Below are 19,691 nucleotides of genomic sequence, written 5' to 3' on the forward strand. Positions count from 1 at the left end.
TCCCAATGAGTGCCCTCTTTAATGCCCATCACCAATTTAGCCCAACTCTACCCCCCATGCAACACCCCTCCAGGAACCCTCAGGTTTTTCTCTGTATTTAGGAGTCTCTTAATGCATTGTTTGCCTCCCTCTCTATATTTATCTTATTTGTCCTTTCCTTTCCCTATGCTCACCTGTTGTGTTTCTTAAATTCCTCATATGAGTGAAATCATATGATATTTGTCTTTAGTGTTGAATTTGATAAGTTCTTTATAGATTTTGGATACTAAAATATATATTAGTATCAAAATGTCATCTGATATGTCATTTGCAAGTATCTTCTCCTATTCTTTCAGTTGCCTTTTAGTTTTGTTGACTTTGCTGTGCAGAAGATTTTTATATTGATGAGTTCTCAATACTTTCTTTTTGCTTTTGTTTGTCTTTCCTCCAGAGACATATCTAGTAAGAAGTTGCTGCAGCCACAGTGAAAGAGGTTGCTGCTTGTGTTGTCCTCTAGGATTTTGATGTTTTCCTGTCTCACATTTAGGTCTTTCATCCATTTTGAATTTATATTTGTGTATGGTGTAAGAAGGGGGCCCAGTTTCATTCTTTTTCAAACTGCTGTCCAGTTGTCCAAACACCATTTGCTGAAGAAACTTTTCTCCATTGGATATTTTTCCCTGCTTTGTTGAGGATTAATTGACCATACAGCTGTGGGTCCACTTCTGGCTTTTCTATTCTCCATTGATCTATGTGTCTGGTTTTTTTTGTTTTTTTTTTTTTTGTTTTTTTTGTTTTTGTTTGTTTTTTTTTTTTTGCCAGTACGATACTGTTTTGATGACTACAGCTTTGTAACGTACCTTGAAGTTCAAAATTGTGATGCCTATGGCTTTGCTTTTGTTTTTTCAGAATTGCATTGCTGTTCGGGGTCTTTTGTGGTTCCATGCAAAATTTTGGATCATTTGTTCTAGCTCCGTGAAGAATGCTGTTGGCACTTTGGTAGGGATTCCATAAAAATTATAGATTGCTTTGTGTACTATAGACATTTTTACAATATTTGTTCATTCATGAGCATGGAATGGTTTTCCATTTCTTTGTCTCACCACCACTTTTTTCCATCAGTGTTTCACAGTTTTTGGAGTAAATATCTCTGACCTCTTTGGTTAGGTTTATTCCTAGGTATCTTAAGGTTTGGGTGAAATTGTAAATGGGGTTGATTCCTTGATTTCTCTTTCTGCTGCTTTGTTATTTGTGTATAGAAATGCAACAGATTTATGTACATTGATTTTGTATCCTGTGACTTTGCTAAATTCATATATCAGTTCTCACAAAATTTTTGTGGAGTCCTTTGGATTTTCTACATAGAGTATCGTGTTGTCTGAAAACAGTGAAAATTTGGTTTCTGTCTTGCCATTTGGATGCCTTTCATTTGCTTTTGTTATCTGATTACTGAGGCTAGAATGTCCAGTACTATAAATAACAGTGGTCAAAGTGGACATTGCAGTCTTGTTCCCAATTGTAGAGGAAAAGTTCTCAGTTTTTCCACAATGAGGATCATATTAGCTGTGGGTCTTTTGCATATGGCCTTTATGATGTTGAGGTATCTTCCCTCTATCCCTACTTAGTTGAGGGTTTTTATCAAGGATGGATGTTGTACTTTGTCAAATGTTTTATCTGCATCTATTGAGAGGGTCATGTGGCTCTTATCTCATCTTTCATTCATATTGATTGGTTTTCAAATATTGAACCACACTTGCAAGCCAGGAATAAATCCCAGTTGATTATGGTGAATGATTCTTTAAATGTACTGTTGGATTCAATTTGTTAGTATCTCGTTGAAAATTTTTGCATCCATGTTCATCAGGGATATTGGCCTGTAGTTCTCTTTATTAGTGGGGTTTTGCTTTGGGAATCAAGGTAATGCTGGCCTTGCAGAATGAGTTTTTAAGTTTTCCTTCCATTTCTACTCTTTTGAACAGTTTCAGAATAGGTACTAACTCTTCTTTACAACTTTGGTAGTGGAGGGGGATCCAACATGGTAGGGTAGAATTCTCCTGTGAAGCCATCTGGCCCTGTACTTTTGCTTTTTGGAAAAATTTTTATTACTGATTCCTTTTCTTTGCTGGTTATCTGGTCAAGTTTTCTATTTCTTCTTGTTTCAGTTTTGGCAGTTTACATTTCTAGGAATTTATCTATTTCTTACAGGTTGCCCATTTGTTAGTATATAATTTTTCATAAAATTATAATTGTCTATATTTCTGTGGTGTTGGTTGTGATCTCTTCTCTTATTTATAATTTTATCTATTTGGATCCTTTCTCTTTTCTTTTTGATAAGTCTGGTGATGGGTTTATAACTTTTATTATTTTTTTCAAAGAACCAGCACCTGGTTTCATTGATCTGTTCTGGTTTTTTGTTTGTTTGTTTGTATGTCATTATTTTATGCCTTAATCTGTATTATTTCCTTTCTGCTTGCTTTAGGCTTTGTTATTTTTCTAGATGCTTTAGGTATAAGGCTAGGTTGTGTATTTGAAATTTTTCTTGCTTCTTGAAGTAGGCCTGCATTGCTATACACTCCCCTCTGATGGCCACTTTTCCTGCATCCCAAGGTTTTGGGCCATAGTGTTTTCATTTTCATTTGTTTCCATGTATTTTTGTATTTCTTCTTAAATTTCCTTACTGACCCATTCATTCTTTAGTATGGTGTTCTTTAACCTTCATGTATTTGTGGTCTCTCCAATTTTTTTCTTTTGGTTGAGTTCAAGTTTCATATCTTTTTGGTCAGAAAACATGTATGATATAATCTCAATCTTTTTGTATTTCCTAAGGCCTGATTTGTAACCTAGTATGTGATCTATTTGGACAATGTCCTCTGTGTACTTGATAAATATGTGTATTCTGCTGCTTTTAGGATGGAATGTTCTAAATATATCTGTTAAATTAATCTGGTCCTGCGTGTCATTCAAAGCCACTCTTTTCTTATTGATTTTCTGGTTGAATGAAGAGTTTCAGAATATTTAAATGGGATATTAAAGTACCCTACTATTATTGCATTAGTATGAATTAGTTCCTTTATGTTCATTATTAAGTTCATTATGTATTTGAGTGCTCCATGTTGGGTGCATATGTATTTGCAATTCTTATATCTTCTTGGTAGGTTGTCCCCATTAGGATTATATATTATCTTTCTTTGTCTCTTTTATAGATTTTTTTGAAATCTATTTTGTCCAATATAGGTATTGCTACTCTGGGTTTTTTTTTTTAAATCCATTTGCCTGATAAATGTTTCTTCATACCCTCACTTTCAATCTGCAGATCTTCAGGTCTGAAATGAGTATCTTGTAGGCAGCATATAGATCCATCTTTTTTTTTTATCACTTCTGTGACCCCATCTTTAGATTGGAGCATTTAGTCTTTTTACATTCAAAGTAATTATTCATAGATATGCATTTATTGCCATTTTGCTACTTGTTTTATGGTTGTTTTTGTAGCTTCTCTCTCATCCTTTCTTCTCTTTCTCTCTTTCATAATTTTCTAGTTTTCTTTAGTGATATACTTGGATTCCTTACTCTATTATTTGCATATCTATTACCAATTTTTGATTTGTAGTTGCCATTTAGCTTATATATAACATCTGCATATAGAAATCTATATTAAACAGAGGGTTGCTTAATTTTGGACTCATTATTTACTACTCTCCCCTTACCATTTCAGATATTTTGTATTATATTTTATTACCTTTTATTTTGTGCTTCTCTTAGTTGATTTCTACAGATATATATACTTTTTTTTTCTTTTGTGCTTCCTGTTTTTTATACTCTTAGTTTTGGTTTGTGGTTTCCACTCACAAAATCCTCCTTAATATTTCTTGTAGGGCTGGTTTAATGAACATGAGTTCTTTTAACTTTTGTTTGTCTGAGAAACTTTATCCCTCCTTCAGTTATGAATGATAGCCTTGCTGGATAAAATATTCTTGACTGATAATTGTTTTCTTTCAGCATTTTCAATATTTTGACCATGTCCATCTGGTCTGGAGGATTTCTGAAAAACTCTTCTGACAGCCTTATGAGTTTTCCTTTGCATGTAGCTGTCTTCTTTTCTCTTGCAGCATTTAAAATCCTTTCTTTATAACTACTTTTTACTGTTTTAATTACTATGTGTCTTGGTGTGGATCTCCTTAGGTTAAATTTGTTGAAAGAATCTCAGTGCCTCCTGAATCTGGATCTCTCTTTCCTTCCCTAGATTCAGGAATTTTTCAGCTATTATTTCTTCAAAAATATTTTCTTCCCCCTTTCACTCTCTTCTTCTGAGAGCTCTATAATACAAATATCAGTTCATTTCATGGAGTCACTGAGTTCTCTGTTTTAATGATCCAATATTTGTTTGTCTCTCACCTGTTCAGGGCAAGCAATGTAGTTTAAAAAAAAAACAAAAACAAGCAAATCAGTATATTGAAAGTATGATATACCATGATTAAGAGGGGTTGATCCCAACCCAATACACTACATTAAAGGAATAAATGAAAAATCATATGTTCACTTAGGTAGATATATAATAATCATTTAGAAAAACACATATATGATAAAAGCTACCAGAAAATTAGGAATAGAAAGAAATATCCCCAATATCATAAGGTCAACCATGAAAACCTAAAGCTAATATCATTATCAATGTTGAGTTACTGAATACTTGTGCCTAAGATCAAGTACAGAACAAAAGATGTCTTGTTTTACCATTTCACCTGTGCAATAATAAAAGAAAAGAGAAGGCAAGTAGATTGAAAATGAGGAAATATGGGGTGCATAGGTGGCTCAGTTGGTTAAGCGCCTGACTTTGGCTTAGGTCATGATCTCATGGTTTGTGAGTTTGAGCCCTGCGTTGGTCTCTGCTGACAGCTCAGAGTTTGGAGCCTGCTTCGGATTCTGTGTCTCCCCCTCACTCTGCCCCTCCCATACTCATGCTCTGTCTCTCAATAATAAATAAATGATAAAAAAAATAAAGAAAAAAGAAAATGAGGAAATAAAACTAAAATAGCATTGTGTGTCAACTATACTCAAAAAAAAAACAAAAAAAATAAAATGAAGAAATAAACTACCTTTGTTCAGAAAGGACATGATGAATGGATAAAGAAGACATGGTGTGTATACACGTGTGTGCATACACACACACACACACACACACACACACACAATGGGATATTATTCAGCTATCAAAAAGAAAATCTTGAGCCTGGGTGGCTCAGTTAAGTGTCCAACTTTGGCTCAGATCATGAACTCATGGCTCTGAGTTCAAGCCCTATGTTGGGCTCTGTGCTGACAGCTCAGAGACTGGAGCCTGCTTCAGATTCTGTATCTCCCTCTCTTTCTGCCCCTCCTCTGCTCGCACTCTGTCTGTATCTCTCTCTCTCTCTCTCTCTCTCTCAAAAATAAATAAACATTAAAGAAAAATTTTTTAAAAATAATGAAATCTTGTCATTTGCAATGAGGTGTATTATGCTAGGTGCACTAGAGTATATTATGCTAAGCAAAATAAGTCAGTGAAAGACAACTATCATATGATTTCACTTATATGTGAAATTTAAGAAAGCAAACAGATGCATGTAAGTGAGGGGAAGGAAAATAAAATAAGATAAAAGCAGAGAGGGGCACCTGGGTAGCTCAGTCAGTTAAGAATATGACTCTTGATTTTGGCTCAGGTCATGATCTCATAGTTTTTGAGATTGAGCCCCGCATGGGGCTCTGTGCTAGAAGTACAGGGCCTGCTTGGGATTCTCTTTCCCTCTCTGTTCCTCCCCTTCTCACTTGCTCTCTCTCTCAAAATAAATAAGTAAACATTTTAAAAAAGATAAAAGCAGAGAAGGAGGCAAACCATAAGAGATCCTTAACTATAAAGTACAAATTGAGGGTTGCTGGAGCGGAGGTGGGTGGGGAGACTGGATAAATGGTGATAGGCATTAAGGAGGGCACTCGTGATGAGCAGTGGGTGTTATATATAAATGATGATCACTAAATTCTACTCCTGAAACCAATACTATACTATATGTTAACTAACTTGAATTTAAATAAAATCTTGGAAGAAAAAAAGGAAATGACAGGATGTGACTGTATGTTTATAAATCCTAAGAAATCTACAAAAAATACTATAACCAATTATTAAATCCACTAATGTGTCAGGATTCAATGTCACTATACAAAAATCAATTGTATTTATATCTCATAGCAACAAACTACAGGACACTGAAATAAAAATACTCTTTACAGTAGCAGCAAAAAAAAACCCTAGAAATTGATTTCTAAAAATAAGGTCAAGATTTATACAATAAAAAACAGAAACAATGCTAGAAGAAATTATAGAAGACTTAGATTGATATTTGTTCATGGAGTGAAAGCCTACAAATTTTCCCAAAACTGATCTACAGATTTAATTTAATCCTAATGAAAATGCTGACAAGGTTTTTGTTGGTTGGTAGAACTTAGCAAGCTGATTTTCCCCCTGTTTTATGGAGAAAATATGGATGTATGTATTTTATAACTTTAAGTTCATAAGTTTATTTAAATATGTACTTGAATAAGTTTAAGGGGAATAGCATGATGTTTTGATTTATATATGTTGTGAAATAATTACAAATAAGTTAATATCCATCATCTCATATACTTACAATAAAGAGAAGAGAAAAAATTATTCCTTGTGATGATATACATTTATATAGAAATACAAATCACCTAAAATAGCCAAAGTTGTTTTGAAGAAGAATGAATATGGAGTACTAACACTACCTGCTTTTAAGACTTGCTATGAAGCTACCTTAATCAAGACAGTGTGAGAACTTTTTTTAACCTATGTATGGTGATAGACATTAGCTAAATTTATTGTGATCATTTTTTGGTGATCATTTTGCAATACATACAAATAGCAAATAATTATGCTGTACATATGAAACTAGTATGTTATATGTTAATTATATCTTAATTAAAAACAGCAACAACAATAAATAATAGCATGGTATTTGTATATGAATACTCGCATAGATTACTGGAACACAATAATGTACCTAAAAGTAGACCCACATGTATGTGATTGACTTTTGACCAATGTGTCCAAGTAATTCAATAGAGAAATTAAGTTGTTTCAAGTGGTGCTGAAACAACTAGATCTCTATATGGAAACAAATTAACCTCAACCATTATTTTGCACCATATATAAAAATTACCTCAAAAAAGATCATATACCTAGATATAATAAACAAAACTACACAACTTCTTTAAGAAAACAGGAGAAAATCTTTGTGACCCTGGGTTAAGCAATGTGTTCTAAAATAAGACCCAAACCACATGAACCATTAAAGAAAAAAGTGATAAACTGAATTTCAGCAAAATTAGAAGTTTATGCTTTTCAAAGACACTCAAAAAAATGAAAGGATACACCACAAAATGGGAGACAATCTTTGCAAATCACATATCTAACAACTTATAAATAATAAATTAAAAATCTCTCAAAACTGAACAATAAGAAAACAAACAACCTATTTAGAAGTGGGCAAAAGACATGGACAGATATTTCACCAAAGATTATATACAGATGGCAAATAATCACATGTGAAAATGTTTAACATCATTAGTCATTAGGAAAGTACAAATTAAAATCACAATGAAATACCACTACACACCTATTAGAATGGCTTTTTAAAAAAGAATGAAAAGAAAAGAAAAAGAAAAACACACCTATCATGAAAAAGAGTGATCCCACAGATGGAAACAATCTACTAAACAACCCAGATATCCTGGAATGCACTGGTGAATGGGTGATGTATTCATACAATGGAATATTACTAAATAATAAAAACCAACTACTGACACATGCAACAACATGGATGATATCAAAGTCATTTTGTTAAGTAAAAGAAGCTAAGCACAAATATTATTACTGTATTATTCCATTTACATGACACTGTAGAAATAGTAAAATTATTGTAACAGAAAGCAGATCAGTGTTTACCAAGGGCCAGGTATGGGAGCAGAGATTGGCTACAAAGGGAGAATAAGAGAACTTGATGAAGTTACAGAAATGTTTTATATCTTGATTATGATGGTAGTTACACAGCCATATACATTTATTAAAATTCACCAAATTATATGCTAAAAATGGGTGAATCTTAGTGTATATAAATTACACCTAAACAAAGCTGATAAAAAAAAAAAGACTTTGAAGGGGTGCCTAGGTGGCTCAGTCGGTTAAGCATCTGACTCTTGGTTTTGACTCAGGTCACAATCTCATGATTTCATGAGTTCGAGCCCTGTGTTGGGCTCTGCACTAACTGTGCAGAGCCTGCTTAGGATTCTAGGTCTCCCTCTCTCTCTGCCCTTCCCCCACTCGCACTGTCTCTGTCTCTCTCAAAATAAACTTTTTTAAAATGACACTGCAGAACTGAATAATAAAAAGGTAAATCCAATTTTTTTTTAAAAAGGCAAACTAACATGTAAAAGAATGATAATATACCACGTGTAGGTAGAGTTTATCCCAGCAATACAATGTTCATTTAACATACAAAAATTAGTCAATCCAAATTAACCACTTTAATAGATTTAAGGGTAAAAGCATGTAATCACTTCCACAGATCAGTGGTACTTTTTGTTCCCCACGGGACATTTGACAACATCTGGAGACATTTTTGGCCATCACAACTCGGTGGTGGTAGGGTGCTACTGGCATTCAGTGGGTAAAGAACAGGAATCCTGTTAAACACACTATAATGCACAGAGAAGGCTCCAAATGAGAACCACTATTCTATATTCTACTTTCACAAGCAACACTATGCTTATGATGTCTATACACATTGCTATAAGATACATACATCAAGTCTGTTGTTTGTTGCTATAATGTAAATACATCTAGTCTGTTGCTTCTTGCAACACAATACCCCACAGTAAGCATCCTCTATATATTTCTTATTAATCCCCTGATAGTAAATATTTAATTTGTTTCCATTTGCACTCCACCACGTACAATACTGCCATTCAATCCACAGCCTTGCAAATGCTCCAACCTCTATAAGAATTTCCCTGGGATATATATTCAGGAATGGAAATACTACGTCATACACATGTTTAACTTTGATATATACTGCCCAGGTATTTCCTGAAATGGCTAGGCCATTTAAAAATTTTTTTCAACGTTTATTTATTTTTGGGACAGAGAAAGACAGAGCATGAACGGGGGAGGGGCAGAAAGAGAGGGAGACACAGAATCAGAAACAGGCTCCAGGCTCTGAGCCATCAGCCCAGAGCCTGAGGCGGGGCTCGAACTCACGGACCGCGAGATCGTGACCTAGCTGAAGTCGGACGCTTAACTGACTGCGCCACCCAGGCGCCCCAAGGCTAGGCCATTTAAAATACTGTGCAGAAAAAGTTAATTTATCAGACCTGAGATTACTATTCTTAGAAAGGCCTGCTTGGATGCTTGGCTCTTGACTGGTATCTTGGAACTTGGATCTTAAGAGGGTTCTCACCATTCCCTGGCAAGAGTAGCTCACTGTGCCCAAACTGTTTGTATAAACAATGTGGTTTATACTGAACACCTGCTTCTCTTTTGGGAGTCTGGAACTTTGGTACATTCTAGACAGAACATGCCTACATGACAAGTCCCCTATAAAAATCTTGGGTACTGAGTCCCTAATGAGTTTCTCTGGTAGAAAACATTCATATGTATTGTGACAACTCATTGCAAGGGGAATTGAGTGTATCCTCTGTGATTCCACTGGGAGAGGTCTCTTGGAAGCTTGTACCTAGATCCCTCCAGACTTTGCCCCATGTGCTTTTTCCTTTTGTTGATTTTTCTTTGGATCTTTTATCCATATAAATCACAATCATGAGTATGAGTATGAGTATATGAGTATTTTTCTTTGGATCTTTTATCTATATAAATCACAATCATGAGTATGAGTATATGCTGATTCCTTCTAGAAAATCACTGACCATAAGAGTGGTCTCAAGGATAATCCCCCAATGAACATTGCCATAAGCAAAGCAGGAGCATTTACAAAATGATTTACTTCTAACTGCACACTTTTACGTGTCATTTGAATTTTTAATCATGTTATTACCTCTTTAGAAACCAATACTTTATAAAAAAAAGAGAAGAATTGTCAAAACAACTAAGTCACCTGTAAATGAGACCCAAAAGATGTTACAAAACCATAGAAGTATACAACGAAGTCTTCTTATATTCCAGATGAAGAAGCCCAAAGAAGTTAAGGGCCTTATCCAAAGTTACATAGACTGTCATTACAGACACAGGAATCAAATCCTTGCTTTCCTATTTCCTAGTTCTCCTTCCTCTAAGTCACATGGCCCCTTTTCCTACACTTCTCACTTCCTCTACTTTAGAGTACCTTACCTCTCTGAATGCCTTGAAGGGGCCTACTTTAATGCTGACTATATTTCTCAGATTCCTGGATTTTCCATGCAGTGAATATGTTCGGAGTTTCTTTCAAAATAGTGGGTCCCACAGAAACTGAACCCAACAGGTACATAAAAAATAAGATGAAGAAAATCCTACTTGTAGCTGTCTTGAAGGAGAGAAATGCATGGTAAAGAAAGAGTCCTAGGCCAAATCACAGTGCCCTTCCTAAGTCCTCATAACCTGGCAATGGGGTTACATCAGGGTTAAAAGTATCTATCCCTCACCATAGGACAAAGAAGCTGAGCAGGACCAGAAAATTCAGACACTCCTTTCATTTCTTCCTAACCTCTCTCAAAACCATCCCCATGGGGGAAGATTGCTTACGTGCTCCAGGAAGCAGGGTCCTATCTCACTCAGGTGGGGGTCATCATTGTTGTACTGTTTCTCCAGGTCTCTCACGAAGCCCATCTGAAACCTGTAGATGTCTTCAATATTCCCAAAGATCACCTTCAGTTGCTCATCGCTGAACATGTCTCTTCTCTTCCGGCATTGCTTCAGGTAGCCCTGCACACAAAGGAAAAGCCCAGTATGAGGATGTTCCTGACTCCTCGAGGGCTTTACCATTTATTATGCACTGAGAAGATTCATTACTGTTCTATGAAATAGACAAGGAATAATCATTTCCATTTTTCATATGAGGAAATAAACAGAGGTTGAGAGAATGAAGCTACTGTACCAGTGAGTAATTAGGGAAGTTGGATCGCAAGGAAAGTTCTTCAGAGTGCAGAATCCAGAGTATAGAGCTTTTCCCACCATTCTAACCCCAAAAGTCATAAGGCCTTTCTCAGAACCTGATTAAGCACAAACATTTTTTACTATTTTAGTAGTTATAGATTTAGCTAGATCCATTCACATCTCAAAAGTCTTATTTTTATAGGACCAATCCAAAATGCATTAATAACATTGACAATTTGGAAACAGAGGCCAAGTCAGGAAACTTCCCAACAGGGAATAAGAATTAACAAAACCAAACCATTCCTTGAAGAGAATTTCTTAGCCATCTAAGATAGCTGACCAGGAAAGATCATCGGGATGAACTTGGCCAACAAGTCCACAAATGCCCAGGCATGGTGTTTTTAACAGAATTAGCATTCAACACACATTCATGAATAAATAGATGAATTAATATAGCTAGTCATTGATGATAGGGTAGAATCAATGAAAAAGATTCTGATAAGAGAGCACTAATGTAACACAACCAGACTCAGGGCACATTGTAAGTCAGGGTAAAATGAAAGGAAAAAAAAGGAAAAACAAGCAGCTACCATCTTCCATTCTGAACCAACTGATGTAAAATTTTGATGGCCACTACCCTCATCAGAAATCATTAGCATTAAATGTTCTTGGTGAGACTAAATTATGGTGATTTGCTTTCATCTAAATGCTAAACGTGATTTTTGTAACATCTTAAGTGTTGAGCTCCTAATGAGGAATGTTGTAGTCACTAACAACTGTCTACAGCTCCACTTTGTCTCCCCTTAACACAGCTTCCAATAAAACCATTCATCTAGGCATATTCCATGAAGATCCTCATCCCTGGCTTCAATGCCTTTTACAACCTCTAACAAAATCTCACTTCTGTGATCACTTCTCACCTTCCAATTTAGCCATTAAATACTGGCATTCAACAATTTGTAGGTTAATAGTCTGTGCCTGTGTTGACATTTATTTAACTAATGGCTGTTGCTCTCTTTGATTGACATGCTCAAGTTGTCCTGCATTCATTCATATCCAATTCCTGGCCAGGAAGAAGATGCCTTCTATTTCCAGAATACCCTTTTAGTGCTAATCCCTTTATTGAAATAGCTCCCAAAATTCTGCCTCTCTAGAAATCATTCCTTGACTAAGAGATAGAGAAATAAACTCCCTGCCTAATATGTAACTCCCAGAATTTGCTTGTTTTTGTCTCCCTCCTTTCTCTCCCCCATCTCACCTCCTCTCTCTCACCCTATCACCTTTGGAAGTGTCTTAGCTATAGTGGAGAAGGGAAAGCAGTTCCATTCCAACATTAGGCAAAGGGGCAGTGATTTCCTCCCAGTTTTCTCCCTAAGGTAGGCTTCTGAGCACAGCTGGAAAAAAAATGGTAACAATGTCACTTCAGCATGTCATTTCTGGATAAGTAGTAGGTATTGGTGAGTAACCACATTGGGAGACATAAGAAGCCATGCTGGACAGCTCATTCAACCCCCGAGAAGAAAGTTCAGAAAATACTTAATAGTTTTGTTCATTGATCCTGTTTGAAAGGTCTCAGGAAGATAACAAATAACTATCACATCCCCAAAGTGCATCAGGGATGCTAGATCTCAGCGTCAGTATGGAATATAACAGAAATGAAAAGGGAAAAAAGTGGGTTCTGGGAAAGAAAGAACTGATAGATACATCAGTACAGCTTCCTAATTCCCTAAATATGCAATTTATTGCCATTATCAAGGACATAATTTTCTATCATATATGTTATAGCAAGGGACTATTAGTTATATAGGAAGGGAAATGTAACTGCCCATAGGATGGTGAAACCCTAGAGTGTTTTGTCAACTTGTTTTTCTTAAAAGTGTATATATACCACATCTTCTTTATCTATTTATCAGTTGATGGACATTTGGGTTCTTTCCATAATTTGGATATTGTCAATAGCACTGCTATAAACATTGGGGTGTATGTGCCCCTTCGAATCAGCATTTTTGTATCCTTTGGATAAATACCTAGTAATGCAATTGATTGCATATTGGCAATCAAAAGGAATGATTTTTTTTCCATTTTCAATGACATGGATGGAACTAGAGTGTATTATGTTAAGTGAAATAAGTCAGAGAAAGACAAATATCATATTATTTCACATATATGTGGAATTTAAGAAACACAACAGATGAACATAAGGAAAGGGAAGGGAAAAAAGATAAAAAACAGAGAAGGAGGCAAAGCATAAGAGACTCTTACAGAGAGTCAATAAGAGAACAAACTGAGGGTTGCTGGAGGGGAGGAAGGTGGGGGGATGGACTAAATGGATTATGGGCATTAAGTAGGGCACTTGTTGGGATGAGACTGGATGTTATATGTAAGTGCTGAATCACTGGGTTCTACTCCTGAAACCAATATTACACTGTATGTTAACTAACTTGAATTTAAATAAATTTTTAAAAAGTGAATGTTAGATATAAACATGTTTTGATGCATTTAGCTTGATGGAATATCATATAGCTATTAAATATGATTGGAAGCCTGGCTAAAAAGGAGAGGGAAGATGGTGGCAGAGTAGGAGGAACATAGGCTCCTCTCATCCCATGAACACAACTAGATAATTATCAAATCATCCTAAATACGCCCAGAAATCAATCTGAAGACTGACAAACTCCACAACTAAAGGGAAAGAAGAGGCCACATCAAAGAAAGTAGAAAATATGGAGACATGGTTTAGGGGAAAACCAGACTGCAGGTGCTGTGGAGGGGAGGGAGCCATGGTTGCAGAGAAAGGTGAGAGAGAGTAGAGCACACAGGAGAATGCACAAGGAGAATGTTTCCTCAAAGACATTGGCTTGGAGAATGAGAGGGGCTGAGTTTTGTGAGTTCTTGCAACCACTGGGACTAAAGGCCTGGAGTTTTAAAGGTCAGCAGGCTTGGCTAGGATAGAGCCTGGAGAGCACTCTCCTGGAGAGAAGGGAGGCAAACAAACAACTCAGGGCAGAAGGCATGGAAACAGTGATTTGAAGAGCACCTGGGGCACACAGTGGGGAGATTATTCCCTCTTCTTGGAGCTTCTCTGAGAGGCAGAATTCACTGAGACACCTTTTCCAGGAAGAAAGGAGCTGGCTGGCACCATTTCACTCCTCTGCAACTCAGCATAAATGCAGTGCCACCTGCCAGAGGCAACAAGGAACTGACACTGGCTGCCTAACTTGATTACACCGAGTCTCACACCCCTGTGCTCCGGTGGGACCACCCTTCTTGGTCAAACTTGCCTCAGTCTCAGTGAAGCAGGCCCCTCTGGCAGAAGACGAGCACAAAACCCTGCCCAGACCAAAGCCTGGAGTTTTATTTTGTGTTGTAGTTTTTGGGTCTGTTTGTTTCTTTTTCAAATTTTTATTTACATTCTAGTTAATTAACATACAGTGTAATATTAGTTACAGGAGTAGAATTTAGTGATTTATCACTTACATGTAACACCCAGTTCTCATCATAACTAATGCCCATCACCCATTTATCCATCCACCCACACATATCCCACCAACAACCCTGAGTTTGTTCTCCATTCTTATGTGTCTCTTATAGTTTGTTTCCCTCTCTCTCTCACTTTCCCTTCCCCTGCATTCATCTATTTTGCTTCTTTAATTCCACATATGAGTATAATCATATGGCATTTGTCTTTCTCTGACTGACTTATTTTGCTTATCATAATACACTCCATTCACATTGTTGCAAAAGGCAAGATCTCATTCTATTTGATGGCTGAGTAATATTCGATTGCATATACATACCACTTAATCTTTATACATTTGTCAGTCGATGGATACTTGGGCTCTTTTCATACTTTGACTATTGTTGGTAATGCTGCTATAAACATCAGGGTGCATGTGCCCCTTCAAATAAGTATTTTTGTATCCGTTAGGTAAATACCTAGCAGTGCAATTGCTAGGTCATAGCGTAGTGCTATTTTTAACTTCTTGAGCAACCTACATACTATTTTCCAGAGTGGCTGCACTAGTTTGGATTCTCAATAACAGTAGAAGAGGGTTCCCCTTTCTCCACATCCTTGCCACTATCTGTTGTTTTCTGTGTTGTTAATTTTAGCCATTCTGACATTTGTGAGGTGGTATCTCATCGTGGTTTTGATTTGTATTTCCCTGATGAAGACTGATGTTGAGCATCTTTTCATGTGTCATCTGGATGACTTCTTTGAAAAAAAATGTCTATTCAATATAAAAAGCTTGTGCACAGCAAAGGAAATAATCAACAAAACTATAAGGCATTCTTTGGAATGGGAGAAGATATTTGCAAATGAAATATCTGATAAAGAGTTAATATCCACAATCTATAAAAAATTATCAAGGTCAACACTTAAAAAACAAATAATCCAGTTAAGAAATGGGCATAAGACATTTAAACCCTGGAGTTTTAAAGGCCAGCAAACATGGCTGGGATAGAGCCAGGAGGGCACTGTCCTACTCCTGGAGAGAAAGCAGGCAAAAACCCAGAGGCAGACAGCATGGAAACTATCTGGAAAATACCTGGGGCACACAGGAAGATTATTGGCTCTTCTCTGTGTTCCTCTCTGAGAGGCAGCTTCCATGGAGTTGCCTTTCTGGGAACAAAGGACACATTTCCCTCCTCTGACCCTCAGCATAAACAAACAGCCACTTTCCAGAAGCAGCCCAGTGCAGATACTGGCTGCCTAAGTTGCTTACACTAAGTTCCATACTCCCGTGCTCTGGAGGGATGTTCTTTTTCAGTCAAACTTGCCTCAGTCCCAATGCAGCAGGCCCCTCCCCCAGAAGACCAGAACAAATCCCTGATCACACCATGTCTCCCAACCAGAAAGTTCTGTAGTGCCTCAGTACTCATGCAAGTAGTATCAGGTATCGTTTCACAAGCAGACCAGAGAACACCTAGTTAAAACTAGCCACATTGAAGCCAAGGACTAAACACTGTCCAAAGCAGGCAAGGAGAGCCTCTGCAGATGACTGGCCTGAGAGATAGAATAGTCAAAAGACAACAGGGGCACCTGGGTGGCTCAGTCAGTTACACACCCGACTTCAGCCCAGGTCATGATCTCGCAGTTCATGAGATCAAGCCTCACGTCGGGCTTTGTGCTGACAGCTCAGAGCCTGGAGCCTGCTTCTGATTCTGTGTCTCCCTGTCTCTCTCTGCCCCTCCCCCCTTGTGCTCTGTATCTCTCTCAAAAATAAATAAAAATATTTAAAGAAGACAACAGCAGAGGGCATGAAGCACACACCAGAGACACTCACTGAAGCACCAAGCCCCTACATGTCTTGAAATCATTATTTTCAGGAGCAGTAAACATATCTAGCTCCTCTAACCCAGAGAATCAGACAGAGACTTAGATAAAATACCATGACAGTGAAATTTATCCCAAATGAGAGAGTAGGAGAAGTCCATGGACAGAGATCTAAGTGAAACAGATACAAGTAACATGACTGATGGAGAATTTAAAGCAACTATCATAAGGATACTCACTGGGCTTAAGAAAAGAATGGAAGACTTTAGGGAGACACTTACTGCAGAGATAAAATATTTAAAAAGCAATCTGTCAGAAATGAAAAATCCAATAACTGAGATTAGACACAGATTTGATGTGATGAACAGCAGGCTGGAAATGCAGAGGAATTAATTAGTGATACAGAAGACAAAATAATGGAAAATAATGAAGCTGAACAAAAGAAAGAAAGAATTATGCTACAGGAGAATACACAGGGAACTCAGTGACACCATCAAACAGTATAACATCTGTATTATAGGAGTTCCAGAAGACAGAGAAATGGGGGAATAAAATTTATTTGAGCAAATAATAGCTAAAAATGTACCTAACCTAGGGAAGGAAACAGACATTCAGATAGAGGAGCACTGAGAACTCCCATCAAAATCAACAAAAGCAGGTCAACACCATGACATATTGTAATTAAATTTGCAAAATATACTGATAAGGAAAAATTCTTAAAAGCAGCAAGACAAAAGAACTTACAAGGGAAGACCAATAAGGCTAGGTGGATATCTGTCAAAAGAACTTTGGCAAGCCAGATGGGGGTGGCATGATACAGTACATGCTGAATGAGGAAGTCTGTACCCAAGAATACTCTTTCCAGCAAGGCTAGCATTCAGAATAGAAGGAGAGATAAAGACCTTCCCGAACAAACAAAAACTAAAGGAGTTCCTGACCAGTAAACCATCCCTGCAAGAAATATTAAGGGGACTCTTTGAGTGCAAAGGACAGACGAAAAGTGACAAAGACAAGAAAGGATGAGAAAGAATATCCAGAAACAATGACAAAACAAGTAATAAAATGGCAATTAATAAATACATATATACCAAAATTATTTTTTAAGTGGACTAAATACTCCAATCAAAACACATAGCATTTTCTGAGGTGCCTGGGTGGCTCAGTCAGTCAAGCATCAACTCTAGATTTTGGCTCAGGTCATGATCTCACGGTCCGTGAGACCAAGCTCCACATTGGGCTCTGCATTGACAGCATGCTGCCTGCTTGGGATTCTCTTTCTCCCTCTCTCTGGCCCACCCCTGCTTGTTTTCTGTCTAACATAAATAAATAAACAAACAAAAAAGACATAGAACTATCAACAGTACAATAGCCAAACAATTGAGAGAGCCCAAATACCTATTGACCAATGAATGCATAGAGAAGATGTACGATTATATATATATATGTGTGTGTGTGTGTGTGTATGTATATATATATGTATATATGTGTGTGTGTGTGTATATATATATATATATATATAGTATATATAAATGGTGGTATATGGTATATATGCTATATATATATATATATATACACACCATGGATGACTAATATATATATATAATATATACATATAATGTGTATATATATACATACATGTGTGTGTGTATATATATATATATATGTGGTATATGGTATATATACTATATATATACACACACACACACACACACACACACACACACACACACCATGGCTGACTTTACATGTATATATATATATATATATATTTCAGCCATCAAAAATAATAAAATCTTGCCATTGGCAACAATGTGGATGGTGCTGGAATGTATTATGCTACTAAGTGAAGTAAGTCAGTCCAAAAAACACCATAGGATTTCACTCTATGTGGAATTTAAGAAACTAAACAGATGAACATATGGGAAGGGAGAGGAAAAAGAGAAGAAAGGGAAACAAACCACAAGAGACTCTTAGTGATAGAGAACAAACTGAATGTTGATGGAAGGAGGTGGGCAGGAGATGGGCTAGATAGGTGATGGGTATTAAGGTTGTACTTGTGATGAGCACTGGATATTGTATGTAAGTAAAGTATCACTAAATTATAGTTATGAAACCAATATTGTACTGTGTGTTAATGAAAATTTGAATTAAAAAAAGACATAGGGTGCCAGGATGGATAAAAAAACACAAGACCCATCTATATGCTGCCTACAAGAGGCTTGTTTTAGACCTAAAGACACCTGTAGATTGAAAGTGAGGGGATGGAGAAATATTTATCACACAAATGGATATAAAAAGAAAGCCACAGTAGCAATCATTATATTGTACAAACTAGAATTAAAACAGACACTGTAACAAGAGATGAAGAAGGGCACCATATAATAATAAATAGGATAATCCAATGAGAAGATATAATAATTGTAAATATTTATGTACTCAATATGGAAGAATCCAAATATATAAAACAATTAATAACAAACATACAGAAACTAATTGATAATAACACAATAATAGTAGGGGACTTTAACACCCTACTTACATCACTGGACAGATTATCTAAACAGCAATGAACACGGAAACAATGGATGAATGACACAGTGAAACAGATGGATTTAACAAATATAATCAGAACATTGCATCCTCAAAGAGCAGACTACACATTCTTTTCAGGTGCACACGGAACATTCTCTGGAATAGATCGCATATTAACCAACAAAACAAACCTCAACAAATCGTAGAAGATCTAAGTCATCTTTCTGACCACAATGCAATGAAACTAGAAGTCAAACACAAGAAAACATTTTGAAAGACCACAAATACATAGAGGTTAAACAACATGTTAATAAATAATGAGTGGGTCAACTAGGAAATCAAAAAAGAAATTTTAAAAATGCATGGAAACAAATGAAAATGAAAACACAATGGTCCAAAATCTTTGGGATGCAGCAAAAGTGATCTTAAGAGGGAAGTTTATAGCAATACATATCTACCTTAAGAAGAAATAAATATCTGAAATAAACAACCTAACCTTACACCTAAAGGAGCTAGAAAAAGGACAGTAAACAAAGCCTAAACTCAGCAGAGTAAAGGAAATAATAAAATTTATATCAGAAAATAACTATATAGCATCAAAAAAAAACAGATCAATGAAACCAGGAGGTGGCTCTTTGAAAAAATTAATAAAATTGATAAACCTCTAGTCAGACTTACTGGAAACAAAAGAGGAAAAACCCAAATAAATGAAATCACAAATGAGAGAGTAGAAATAACAACAAAAACCACAGAAATATAAACAATTATAAGAGA

The 19,691-nt window shown here is 36.3% G+C and overlaps 1 protein-coding gene across 5 annotated transcripts in view; it reads right to left on the reverse strand.

The window, feature by feature from the left end:
* The window catches only part of ARHGEF9 (Cdc42 guanine nucleotide exchange factor 9), a 190,286-nt gene that overhangs the window by 60,890 nt on the left and 109,705 nt on the right, over positions 1 to 19,691 (reverse strand). For all 5 annotated transcript variants that reach the window (XM_047848227.1, XM_047848224.1, XM_047848226.1 and 2 more), the window contains one exon: positions 10,760 to 10,939. In XM_047848227.1, coding sequence (XP_047704183.1) covers positions 10,760 to 10,939 — 180 coding nt within the window. The remainder of the gene's footprint in view (positions 1 to 10,759; positions 10,940 to 19,691) is intronic.

The sequence above is a fragment of the Prionailurus viverrinus genome, unplaced genomic scaffold (genome assembly GCF_022837055.1).
Source record: "Prionailurus viverrinus isolate Anna unplaced genomic scaffold, UM_Priviv_1.0 scaffold_57, whole genome shotgun sequence".
Classification (NCBI taxonomy): domain Eukaryota; kingdom Metazoa; phylum Chordata; class Mammalia; order Carnivora; family Felidae; genus Prionailurus; species Prionailurus viverrinus.